The 14,410-nt window shown below is 35.7% G+C and overlaps 1 protein-coding gene across 1 annotated transcript; it reads right to left on the bottom strand.

Annotated features, from left to right (window-relative positions):
- Positions 1-2,922: 2,922 nt before the first annotated feature.
- On the bottom strand, positions 2,923-3,861 carry LOC121172326 (olfactory receptor 1030-like). The gene has a single exon (XM_041004181.1). The coding sequence runs from the start codon at positions 3,859-3,861 to the stop codon at positions 2,923-2,925; it is 939 nt and encodes a 312-aa protein (XP_040860115.1).
- Positions 3,862-14,410: the final 10,549 nt, after the last annotated feature.

Here is a 14,410-nt window from a genome sequence, read left to right as displayed (position 1 = left end):
AGTGTAGTGGTTAAAGTTGAATACACTTGTTTCTAATTTTGCCTTCTCTGCTTTCTCCCAAACCACTCTAATTGTGTTTCCTTTCATTTCCTTACCTAGGAATTGGTCACATGAAAAAAAAAAAAAATGACAGAGCCAAATGTAGCAGGATGATTTGAAAAAAATAGAGACTTCCATGTCTTCCAAAGTATCATTATTGCAATTGTCTCTCTTCTGCATCACGTCATATTATTCAATGTTTATCTATCTTTCTGTTACTTCTCAACTAACCTGAGAACTATCTTGCCTGCATTTTTTAATGTTCTGTATGCCTGGAAAGTTCTTTTACAAACACTGAAACTTTGCTTAAGTGTTATTTCTACGGAAAACTCTGTTCTGCTCCGCCCCTGTCTATGTTCTCATGACATGTCTTATTTTTGCAGACACATCTTCTGAGCTTATGTAGCAAGTTTTGCTTGTCTAGTGAAGAAATATTGGCTATGACCACGGTATAGAACACAGATATTTTCATATAAGAAACCTTAAAGAAAATAGTTTAATGCTTTTAGTTTGTTAATGAGAGATAATAAAGTGATTTTTATTGAGATATATTTTTAATTAGAAGAGTTGACAAACTGATCCTAGAAAATGGCCTCAGAAACAGATTTGTAAGAATGCTCATATTTAAACACTTATATAGCAGAAGTTACAAAAGTATTTTAAAGAGACATAAGAAATATCATTTTAAAATTAAAAATGATGTTTTTCATAAAAATAGAGCTTGATTCTATTAGACACAATTTATAGAACCAAGAAAGCTGATCGTCCTAAAAGCAAAATCTTGAAAAACTGGAAGAAAATAAAAGTGAATAATTTTAATTAAACAATTCAAGTATAATGACGTACAGAAAACATAATACATTTGAGCTAAGCTAAAATATCTAACTTTTACACCACCAGCAGCTATACTATACACAGAAAGGGATATACATACGTAAAATGATTAAAGATATTTTCATGGTGTATAGCATCACAAAATTATAACCATAGTATATAATACCTAGAAACCTGTTACAAAAAGCTGGAATAAATGCAAAATATCTCTGAAAAAGATGAATAAAGAAAATGGACACAGCTTAAAAAGAAAGTCCAGAATAAACAGTAAAGCATTTAAAAATATTCCAATTTAATTGTGATCTGAAATTACACAAGTGAGTTTGTTGCCGATTTTTCATGCAAGGAGGTAAATAGAAAGAAATGAAAATGTCCACAGTTAATAAACACATACATGATAAGAAAGATACATTTTGAAGATGTCTTTTCAAATTCCTGTTACATAAACCAGTATAAGTAAATTTAAGAGTGTTGTGAACAAATTGCCGAATTTATTTTACATCATATTTTATTAAGCCACAAAATCCCATTTGGTTTTATGCATATATGCACACTTACCAAATGACCATACTCTACATAAGGAGGGGAAACAAATTTATATATGGGCTGTGTAGTAAATAGAGAAGGGGATAGAACAGGCAGGTAGAATTCAACTTTATTAAGTCCAAAAATCTGGAATATCGAGATAAATGTGACATTGTGGGAAGATTTCAAAACAGCAGGTTATGCTAAAACGTGTCATCTTAATTTTGGCTGTTTTTAGCTGTGTGTTGGAAATAATTTTTAAAAGCTTGCAAGTAAAAATTAAGAAATAATGATACAGGTAAATATAAACTGAATCATTAATGACAAAGAATTTAGTTTCTTGAAAACAAAGAATAGAAAGAATAAAGTAAAATTTAAATAATTTGATATAACATTTCGGAAGATATGACAACAAAGAAATGAAATGAAGGGTACATAGGTATACAAGAATGATTAAAAAAGATTAAGGAAATGGAATTAAAGGGCATGGTTATGTTACTCCAGAAACTTTCTGAAATCCATCCTTAGGGTTTTAATAATGCCTCATGTGTGAAAATTACCTCATACACACATATATGTGTGTATAACCATATGTATATATATGGTATATGTGTATAAACATATGTATGGTACTTCAAATACATATATATATGGTACTTCATATATGTATGTTTATCTCACAATCTCACAAAGAATGAGTTTATATCATTAAGATAAATGTCTGAAACACATAAGAGAAAAGCATGAACACTGCGATTTAAAGCAATGGCACGAATTTGTCACAATTTAAAAAACAGTAGTTGATTGAAACTGTTATTTTGAGATGAATTCTAGACATAATACCAATGTGTCTTCATGGATAAAACATCAAATAAAATTTGCTTAATTGGAAGGAACTAGGAATGGTAATCAGAAAGTTAAGAAAGGTCACATGATGGTAAAACTGCGTATTAATATATATATATATATACATACACGAAAGGCCCTTCTGAAGGAAATTTGGTATTTCCTTCCAGCAGTTTATGAATGAAAAGTCCATTGGTTCAGTAATATCATTCAATGAACCTATCTTAAATAGTAAGACATATCTGAATGATTCTCATTGCTATGTAATTTGTAAAAAAAAAAAAAAGGAAAAATGCATAAATTATAGATTTCTAAAAACACATTCGGAAATTATTAGACAATACAAAAAAGTCTGTTTTTTTTAAGTCAACCTTGCCATAGAATTGAATGTTTGGCTTTTTAAGCTGTGTGTACCAATGTAGAGATGGAATCATCTATTCTTTATTAATTTTGTAGAGAAATAACTGTACCTTCCGTTGCTGTGCTTGAATACATAGAAAAAAATGTTTTTAAATTACTGGGTGACATTGAAAATTTTAAGTATCTGACACACGCTTCCAACTCCCGTGAGTGAATTAAGAAACGTAAAAAAGAATCAACATAAAATGATTCATTAGTGTAAAGTTTTCATTAATTGTTCAGACAGTCAGAACATCTGCGCCGGTGTTGTTACCTACCTTATTTCGTAAATAATTCCTTTTGCATGACTTTCCTTATTGCCCTTTTGACATCTTTGTTCCTTAGGCTGTAGATCAAAGGGTTTAACATAGGACTCACAAAGATATAAAAGACAGCGACGATTTTGCCCTGTTCCACAGATGCCTCCGAAGGGGGCCTGAGATACATGCAGAAGAGCGTTCCGTAAAACACAGTGACGGCTGTCAGATGGGAGCCGCAGGTGGAGAAGGCCTTGCGCCTGCCCTCCGCAGAACGAATGCGCAGAATGGCTGAGAAGATGAAAATGTAGGAGATGAGGATGATAGCGAGTGAACAGGTGAGGTTGGAACCCGCCACCACGAACATGGCAGTCTCCTTGACGTAGGTGTCGGAGCAGGCGAGCACTAAGAGAGGCGGGTCGGCGCAGTAGAAGTGATTGATCTCATTGGGGCCGCAGAAGGACAGACGGAGCATCAGGATGGTCTGTGCCAAGCCGTTTGCAAAACCGTAAATATAAGGGGCGGCTACTAGAGAGAGGCAGACGCATCTGGACATCTTACTGCTGTACACCAAGGGCTTGCAGATGGCCATATAGCGGTCGTACGCCATCACTGTCAGCATGTAATAATCTGTGATCACGAGGGCAATGAAAAAGTGGAATTGTATGAAACAGCCAATGAAGGAAATCGTCTTTCTCTTGGATAAGAAATTAACCAACATCTGGGGAGTGACATTGGTGGCGTAACAGAGATCGACAAAGGAGAGGTGACTGAGGAAGAAGTACATCGGGGTGTGAAGCTTGGAGTCACTCCTGATTAAGAAGATCATGGTCACGTTGCCGATGACTGTGATAAGGTAGATGATTAAGAAAACCACAAACAGGACAGGCTGCAGCTCGGCTCTATCGGTCAGCCCCAGCAGAATAAATTCGGTGACTGTGGTGTAGTTTCTCCGTAACATTGTGCTTGGTTCCCTTCAAATAACGTCTAAAGAAAAGAAAAATACATCTGCTGTTTGTCAATGTTTATTACCGCTCTTAGGTCACCTGACCTGTGGTCTTCTTCCACCCAAGTGGGCGATGCAAGTGGCATAAAGAAGTGGAATGAGGCATGCATGGAATTAATGTCCTAACTATCTGTGTAGAGGACTTTCAGAAGAAAGGCTGTCATATTTGTAATGATTTCCCTGCCAGTTTGCTCTGTCTTTTTTATATTTTTAGAGACTTTACTGCTTTGTAAGTCTTTCAGAATATTTTAATGGACAAATAATAGTTTACGTTTTTATGGCAATCAGTGTGATATTTCAACAAGGATACCGTGTATAATGATAGATTAGGGTAATTAGTGTATTCACTGCCTCAAGTATTTATCACTTGTGTTGGAAACCTTAAAAATACACACTACCAACTGCCAAGGAAACTACGGGAAATTGGAGTGCCTTCAGAAGCCAAGATCTTTGAAGTCATCCACTCCTGCTTGGATCTACCACATGGGATGGAAGAAGTCCAAATCTTTCCTTGCAGGATCCAAGGGCATCAGAACAACAGCCAGGAGCCCTGAGCAGTCCACAGAAACAGAAAAACAGTAAACTTCCTTTGGGACTAGGGAGGGGAGCTTTTTCTGGTCCTTGCTTGGTTCCAACTTTGGGTGCCCACCCTCTCTTTCAATGACCATCAGGATCACTCTGGAAACCCCTCAAAACAAACAAATAACCAACCAAACAAACAAAAATCTAGAATAGATAGAGAACAACAAGGAAAGCTTAGAATCAGACAGGAAACAGTCAGCATGGATTCACTTATACCTCACTAAGCAGGATACAAAGATTAGTTACTCCTCACTAGGGTATTGAAGATTTCTTTGCACACCCCTCCTAAAACTGTTCTGCACCTAAACTGTTGACATATGTCTCGTTAGAGTTATAAGCCAGTCTAGACTACCCGAAAAAAAGCCAGGTTCAGCAAAATTATGCTTCAACCCTATAAAATGCTAAATACTATAATGAAAATAGACACGAGGCAGCTGAATAGTAATCTATAGCCATTTTAAGGTGTATAGAACCCAGTTGTATATAAACTAAAATTGAAATGTCAATGAAGAAGTCACAGGATGTGGTTAAGAACTTACATGTTTTTTTTAACATACTCAATACTATGTCAATTAACTCTATAACGTTATAAATTGTGGTTGATGTTATGTTCGGGCTTTTAATTGATCGGGATGATACTCTGTTGGCTCTACCTTCAGACCAAGGATGGTCTTCCCAAGAAGCCATTGAACCTATCTGGACAATAAGATGCTGGACTCTATGTTTGGCATATGCTTGCAATGAAAGAATCTCAACTGAACTTGAACTGTGGTAATGCAATAAGGTGGAGGAATCCACCATGGGGGAAGGGTTTGGGGAGGCATGGGAGAAATCCCAGTGACTGTGTCACATAATGCAATGTAATTAATAAAAAAAATACACACTGTATTTGTTCAGTACAATTTCCTTGAAAGAACGAGTAGAAATGCTGCTCTTTTTTGCAATAATATTTTATAATATGCATTTGGCTGATGTAAAATATTTGGTTTTGTTTGTCTTTTTACAGCTAAGCTTGAGGAAGTAGAAATGATGTGGCACATATTTCTATAGTGGCAGAATCTCCTTGATGCTCTTCCAAATTCAAAGTTGGTTTGACGTTGTCCATCATCCTATAACATTAGTCCATTTTACCCAGTCTAGTAAACCCCATGTGCCCTCATAACATCATTGTGCTTAACTTTTAAAACCATCTCAAGATAATTCTTTTTAATTTGTATAACATTTTGATTAAAATTTATAAAGCAATTTTAACCATATTTAATATGTAATATATATTTATGTATATGTGCATATGCATAAATTAGTATAAGGGAAATATATATATATATGTGTGTGTGTGTATGTATGAGGGTATCAAAGAATTGGTGGAAACATAACTAAAAGATAACAATCTTGATACGAAATGATTTGGTAATCTATGAATATTTTTTAAAAGATTTACTCATTTGAAAGTCAGTCACAGAGAAAAGGAAAGTGAGAGAGAAATTCTTTTTGCTAGTTTGCTCCCCAAATGATTGCAATGACTGCAGTTGGACCAAGCCAAATTCAGGAGCCAGGAGTTTTCTGGGACTAACACAAGGATGAATGGACCCAAGGACTTTGGGCATCATCCATTGCTTTCCCATGCATTTCCCACTGTTTTCACATGAGCAAATTGGATCAAAATTGAAGCAGCCAAATCTGAAGACAACACCTATATGGGATGCGAGGCAGTGGCTTAACCTGTTACTCCCTAATATCAACCTCATAATGTTTTTTACTTTATATACATTTCCAAAAATGTTTAAAGATCCCACATGTACACAGATTATTCTTTAAAAATTGCATTTCCATGTAAATTATCTTTTGATTCTATATTCTAGACTTTAAAGGACTCTCACCCACACATTCTGGCAATATTAAAATGTTCATTAAATGATGCTAAAATGTTCATCAAAAGGCTGAGTGGTAATAATTTTCAAAACATTCAAAACCAAATCTTCAGATCATAGTAAATTTGTGTGTCTCTCATTCTAACTCTGCCATCTTAAGATAAATCCATAACATAAATTACATGTCAATTCTTTAGAATATGAAGTTTAGATTAGTTAGGCCATATTGAAGTAGCAGTCATGTTGGCAGAGTAACCAAGACAACACTTGAGACATTAGTAAGTACATTTCCCAGCGTTTGGGAAAGGCAAACATTATCACAAAGGTCATCATACAAAATCAGCTTCCTTCTTCAATGAAATAAATGCATCCAGGTATGAAAGAGTTACACTAACTTTTTCAATAAGGGCTGCAATACTAATAAGCAAAATAGATCACTTTGCAAGGCATTTTATAAATTAATCATTCCGTTTCTTCTTGTTCATTACACGATGTTATCCTGGATACAAATGCATTAAACTCACAGAGAATCACATACAAAGTAAGTCACTTTGGCTACTGCAGTTTTTGTGAATTTGCAGTCTATTTTTAATTTCTTAAAACCCAATTATATTTTAATTGCAAAATCATGATAATTACCAAGTTAATACCCTTTTATTCCTGGAGTGATGATTTCAAATCTCTATTATTGAAATATTTTTTCAAGATTCAAAATGATATTGCTATTTATTTTTTACTGCAATGATATAATAAATACATATGCCAGATAACTTAGTTGACTGTTACCTGGTAATACCCTTCACAGTATCCTTCCCTGTAAGAGAAGGAACACAGTAGCCAGCCCAGTTTTATCCAAGAATCTTCAGAGAAAACTGTTACAAGGTAGAGAATATCTCAGGGCTTAATGGCCCTGAAATTCACTTTACCTTGAAACTTTTACGTAAATATGTGCCACTTCTACCCGAAGCTCCTTTACATAAATATGTATCACTTCGGATTGTCCCTTAAGAGATTCTAAAGAATTAGTTTTGGTTTTAACAAAGTACTACCTCCTTGCCATCTGAGAGTAATTCAATTTGAAGTGCATAAAAGAAATTTAGAGAAGCTATCTACCTGAAATTCATTCTTAACTTTAAATAATATAGATTGTAACTTCATTGTAGCCAATTATTCTTCAAGGATTAAAAAAAAATGACATCATACAATGTTACAATGATAAAGAGTAGCATTTAACATTATTAAGTAAAAGGCATCATAATAGCCAGTGCTATGATCTAATGATTGAAGCTGCTGCCTCCTGTGGCTACATACTAAATGGGTGCTGGTTTTAGTCCCAGTTACCCGACTGCCAGTCCAGCTAATGCAGCTGGGAAAGCAGCAGAAGATGGCTCAAATTCTTGAGTGCCTCCTCATGGGAGACCCAGCTCCTGGCTCCAAATTGGGCCTAGTGCCTGCAGTTGTGGACAATTGAAGAGGAATGAAGCAGCTGATGGAAGGTTTCTGTATGTCTATTTCTCTGTGACTCTGCCTTCCATTGAATAAAAATGACCTTTTAAAATAAAGGAATCATAACATATTCAATGCCAATCTTTCATTTTGTTTCTTCTCTTAGAAGGGAAGAGAGTATGAACAGGGTTAATTGTTGACATTCAGGCATTATGATATTTACTGGATTTCTGAAGTCGCACCTCCTGAATGGAAAACCCACATCCTCTGGAAAGCAAGTGTGTGGTTTCAGGTGATTAACAACATTCCTGCATCTTCGTTTTCTCATTTAAAACACATGGTTAATAATAGCAGGGCATTCCATGTGAAGGAAGCTGATTCCTAGAAAACCCTAAAAAACAGGTCTGCCTTATAATACGCACCTACAAAGCTTCTAAACTACGTCTGGTACATTTAAAATGTTCAAGCTATTAATATCATGGTGAATGACCCAGATCTCTAGCTAAAATAACACTCAGCAGCCAAGAGTGTGTTGTGGACAAAACCTTTATCTTATCCACAGCTGTGCACACAATGGCATCGACATTGATGTTTTCCCTTGTAGCAGCAGTCACAACTATTGATGGAATTAAGAATCTCTTAGGTTGTTTTCCTTCATTATGGATCAGCCCATTGTTCATTTACTTATAAGTAATCATGCTGTGAGAAAAACACTGGCAATTTGATACCACCATGCCACCTTGTCAGATAGTAGTTCAACTGATGCTATACTTACTGATTAAGGTGTTGATTTCAGATTCCAGCATCTTGATAATGTCTGATCCTACCTGCAACAGGAGAGTAATTTGTCAATGGCAGCCTGGATTTGAAGAACCTGAGGTATTTATACCAGAATTGTCACATACAGATCAACTCCCTAGGGTTCAATTATTCCTGGCAAAAATCATTCAGATTTTGATCAGCTCAAAGCATTGAGAACATGAATTTTGCTGATTTCTCCCTGTCATCAGGGGATCATATTTCACAAGAATGATGAAGCAATGGGATTTATTATTTATTTTAATTTTGTATTTGAATGTCTTAACATTTTCAGACCAAGGCAGACATGGAGTTCACAACCTGTAAGATACAAGTGCGTAATGCCAGGATAATTTGGAGTCTGGGAAATCCCTGGAAGAGCAATTAATTTTCATGGAATTAGATGTGTTATTACTGATTTTGAGCACTGCAGCTTATTTTTCAAAAGGGATAACCATACAAAGCTGTAGAAGCAATCTGTATTTACAGACAATGCAGTTCGTGCAAATGATGCTGTTTTTACCACTCTGCTCTTACTAGACATATTTACTTCTTTCTCATCCTTTGTTTATGTGACTAACAATAGGATAACCATAGACCTCCTTTGCTATGTAGTTACCTGTCGTCCTTGGCTAACGAAACAGTAAGAAGTCCTAGGACGCAAGGAAAGACAAATGGCTTAGTTTTGCTATCAGCAAGGCTCCGTGGGTTCTTTCTTCACCTTGATATGGAACTAAAAAACCAGGAAACAATTGCAAACATCACAGAAGCTTCAGTTTTAACAAACCTAATAAAAGCACCTTCCCACGGGGAAGTGACAAGATGGGGGAGCCCAAGCCAGACACTGTATATCAGATAGTGGTCCCAGGTTTCTAAGGCCTTTCTTTTTTCAATTCTGGTCATTTGTTCAAGATTGGGGCTTTCTCTATTGGGAGATTTGTTTTGCATTTGATTTGGGCACGATATTAGCAATATACTAGAGTGACTGAAAGTTTCCATGGCAGACTGACTTCTTCAAAATTGAAAATATTCTTAATATTTTCACTAGAATCCCTCCAGCTAAACCCCGAGAATGCTATGTGTCTTAAGCAGACCAAGTGCCACACAGTATTCAGTCAATACATGTTTCAGCAGAGGTTGTAGCAGTCATTGTAATTATTATTTTCTTAAAGGTTTTGGATATCTCTTTATTTTCCATGTGGGAGTAAAAGGAGACCAGTATTAGTGAAACTTTGTTGATAGCGTGGCTTTAGACTTAAATATTATGAGTGCCATAATAGTGTCTCTGAAATACAATCTTACGAAAGATAAATGGTAGCTCTTATGCAAGTGAGAACTACTGACAAAAGCTGATCCTGAAATGTATTTTCCTTTCACTGTACAAGTCGACTAAGGACCGAAGTGTCGCGTGCAAGAGCTGGGACACCTGCCTCAGAGAGACTTTCTAAGATCATAAACATTTGTTCATTTTCAACTACACACTCACTGGTAAGGACAGGTTCAACTTCTCTGCATCACAGTTGTTTGTGTGTGTGTTTGTGTGTGTGTGAGTTGGTGTTTAAAACAATTACTCTTATTCCAAATAGCGCAATTAATGCTCTAGTCCAGAAGTACTAGTGCTGTACTCTGCTCTTAAATATAAATATACCTAGAAAAATATACCTTCTAAATATCCCTAGATGACAATAAGTTAAATCCCTACAATTGCCCATGCCAACAGTGTCATGACCCATGTAAAGAGTAAAAAGTTGGCACCATTTCTCTGTCATCCCTAATATTAAGTGATTGTCCTCTCTGATGCATTGGCAGTTCTGTAGCAGGTTGTTTAACTTCATGCTGATGAAAATTTTCAGTTTTTCTTTGTGTTGTGGTGTGTGTTTTCTGGTTTCATTTTTAAGGGGATGTACGGTAGAAGTGTAGCAGAGACTGACATGTCTAGACGTGGAAACATAGTGCAGTATGTCTCCCTACATCCAGACCAAAGATGGACTCCCAATGAAACAATTGAAAACTATCCTGATAGTAGGATGCTGGACTCTGACAATGGCCTACAATACCTACACTGTAGGGAAAGACTTCAATGGTGGAATGATGGACTTGCAACTGTTCCTGAAGGACTGCCCATTGTAATACTACAAGGGAAATCAATAAGTATGTGGGAGGGAACTTGGGCAGAGGGACAGGAAATCCCAGAGCCTATGGAAGTGTATCATAAATCCATGAAAAATGATACAGACAGGATCCCAAGAGAAAATATTTTAAATGAATTACTGCCAATCTCTGGAATCATATCTTAAGCATAGTCTTTTCCTACATGGACCTTCTTAGCAGTTGGTGCTATGTATTAAGTAAACTAGTTATTAGCTGATCCAATTTTATATAATCTAATCGCATTTTACTTAATAACTCTTTACTAAATATGAACTATATAGCTAAAATATTATGCATATTCCCCAAAAGAATTCCAAGGTGATTATTATATTATTTCTGTCTCCACAGTATTTATACATCAGAAAAATAAACATAAAAGTTATTAAATGAGTCAAATACTCAAGTCAAGTATAATGCCTCATTGGTTAATCCTCCATCGCAAATGCCATCATCCCATGAACCATCATGTCTCAACTGCTCCAATTATGATTCAACCCCCCAATTGTGGTCTAGGAAAGCAGTGGAGGATGGCCCAAGAAGGTGGGACCCTATACCCATGTAGTATACCTGAGAGAAGTTCCTGGATTCTAAAATGCTGAGTTCTAGCTATTGTAGCCATTTGGGGAGTGAACCAGCAGATGGACTGTCTTTCTTTTTCTCTTCTCTCTAAATCTGCATTTCCAGTAAAAATAAATAAACTTTAAAAGATAGAGAGAAAAAAGGAATAAATTGTATAGAGGAGACATTCAGAAGAAGAATCCGCTGCTCCAACTGAGATACAATGAACAAAACTATAGCCAGGATCATTTAATTACAAGCAACTGATCTCAACAGCTTAATAAGTAGTAATATTATTGCGTTTTCAAAGATATTACATAGAGCTAATGATAAACTCCTAGTTTTTTTTTTAATTGAAGGGTATGTGGCTTTTGTAAATATCTCCAGAAGAAGCTCTAATAATATCCCACAAGTGATTTCCTGATTAATTTTTGAGAAATGAATCTAACAAGGTTACTCATTGAGATACAAATCTTCTAACTTTGAGGACCTTGGGGGAAGACAAAAAAATTACTATCTCTTCAAGTTAAGTCTTCAAATTCTGGAAACCATGAATTTGTAAAAATATTGCTTTGTTTTCTTTTTTAAGTGACAAATGAAAATAGATGAGATCAGGCAGAACTCATAGCCATCACTGATGTTGCTTATAGATCTGTTATTTTGAGACTTAGAACAGGCCTTATCAATTCTTAGAATGCAAACACTTCATATGTTAACTATTTTGATTTTCCAAGCATAAAACCTTACATTTTGATTTGACAGAATATACTCCAAATCCTGAGTATATTGTGCAATCATTAAGAGAAAATCCCAAAGAAATTTAGATAAAAATAAATTTATTTATTTATTTATTTTTAATTTTTTTATTGTTAATCACATTGTATTATGTGGCAGTGGTTAAGATAAAAATAAATTTAAGGTAACGCCTTGAGAAAAAGGAATATATCTGAACACCTTTATTCATGTGGAGGGACTTCTCCAACTCTGGTTTTCATTGAAATATGTTGACACCGTTAGACTCAGCATCATCACAGCACATTCACAATCATGTACAGAAATGATTTCCTTCACTAAATCTTTGTCTCTTTCCAACGTTGTTGCAGAATTCATTTATGTCTCCATTGAAGCCTCCAATTGGCTGAGGTCTAACAAAACAGGTTATAGGAGTTGAAGTTTGTGTTTTTGCTCTGCATTGTATGCAAGGCTTAATTTTTCCCCCTTCTCTAAGTAAAATCAGGGTTGTTTTCAATAACTCTGTATTCAGACTGGCATTATTTTGTATATATAATTGTGTTTTGTCAGATTATCCTTATTTCAGCCACTTTCTCACCTCTTCCTCTTGAAATGAAGGAGATACACAGATCAGAAAGGATGGTCTCTTAATAGGTTGTTTCAAGTCAGTAATGGGTGTGTGACATTGTGGGTTATGGGATATGATGAGCCCAAAACACCATCTGTTCAGGCAGCTGTTCAGGAAAGGATATTTGGGGAGGATGGAGAAGCAATGGAAAGTTCTCAAGGCAGGAAAGGGCCCATCTGTTCAGGGAGCAGCCAGAAGGGCAATGAGGCAGAAGAGGTAACAAAGAGGAGATATGGATGATGAAGTTGGAGATGTGGTTGATGAGACATCACATAGTTTCCCTGGCAAAACATAGAGATTTTAGTGCAATGTGATGGACAACATTTAACAAATTCATGAAGTTATTTACAGAAATCATTTGGTTTTATAAAAAAAAAAAATCACTGGTGTAGGAGAATAGAAGATTTTATCTGTGGAAGAATAAAAACCATTGCACTATTATAGACAAGTAAGAGTTTTGTCTTAGACCTGACTGTCGGATGAGGAAAAGTTGACAAAATACAATTTATAATACTGAGGCAAAGTGTAAAATGAGTGGCATGAGATCAACCGAAATAGGATAGATCAACTGAAATCAGTTGGAGATCAGTGAAATAATTCAAGTGAAGAATCAGCCCAAATTCTTCATTGCTTTGTAAGAAAAGAATTAGGATGACTGGAGCACCAAGGAACCATGGAATATTTGTTATTTTCATACACTACAAAAGGGGAGTAGGGAAAAAAAATTAAGCCTGAATCTGTCAGGAAATAATGGATTGTAGTCCCCTACTTTGTAGAAAGTTTATCTTTTATTGCCAAGAAAAGAATGAATTTGTAGGTTGGCCTCATTCGTTGATCAGGGTACAGTGACTCTGATTCTGACTCCAAAGTAAAAATGGTCCTTGGGTGTGATGATTGAAGGACACAATTGTAGACGTCATCTGACCCAGGTTAGGCAGGGCCTTGTATTCTGTTAAGACCTCGTCTCTATTAACTCCATCTCATATCTACAGTAGCTCCTCCTGTTGATTCCTTAGCTTCTCAAATTTCAGGACCTTTGAAATTATTCATAACATATTTTCTTAATGATTTTCATTCATTTAACATGTTTTAAAGTTCCTTCTGATGAGAGAGATTTTCTCATAAAAGAAAAGAAAAGCTCCTTTCTCTAATATCAGGTGCTTTTGCTGGCTATATTTTCATTGAACTTTTATGTTCATTCTTCTTGAATTCCAGACAATATCTTTTATTATATTTCAACAAAAAATCATAATTTACATGTTTTTATGGCTCCATGATCTATTATCACTTGCCATTAATCAAACACATTGCTTCTTGATGAAAATAGGCATATAATTTATCCCTGTGAAACTATTAATAGCCATTACATATTATTTTATTTTTTCACTTATTTTCCAATTCTTATCCACCCACAGAGTATTTTAGCATAACAGCTCCACTAAAACGAATGAAGATTGAGTAAGTCACTATCTGAAACCTTGGAATTTCATATGGCCTTGGTCCAAGTCCCGAATGTTCCACTTCCAAATCAATTTTTCCAATGGCCTGGCAGAAATAGAAGTGACACAGGTGCCTAGACCTTTGCACCCTCATGGAGACCCAGACAATATTCCTGGCTCCTGGCTCTAGGCTTCAGACTGGCCTATCTCTGGTGGTTGGGGTCATCGGGCAGGTAGCTAACAAATAGAAGTTATCTCCTTTCCTTTGTCTCTATCTCTCTCCATAATGCTGAGTTTCA

The sequence above is a fragment of the Ochotona curzoniae genome, unplaced genomic scaffold (genome assembly GCF_017591425.1).
Source record: "Ochotona curzoniae isolate NIBS_2020 unplaced genomic scaffold, NIBS_Ocur_1.0 scaffold_3171, whole genome shotgun sequence".
NCBI classification, from domain to species: domain Eukaryota; kingdom Metazoa; phylum Chordata; class Mammalia; order Lagomorpha; family Ochotonidae; genus Ochotona; species Ochotona curzoniae.
This window is presented reverse-complemented; position numbering and strand designations above follow the sequence as displayed.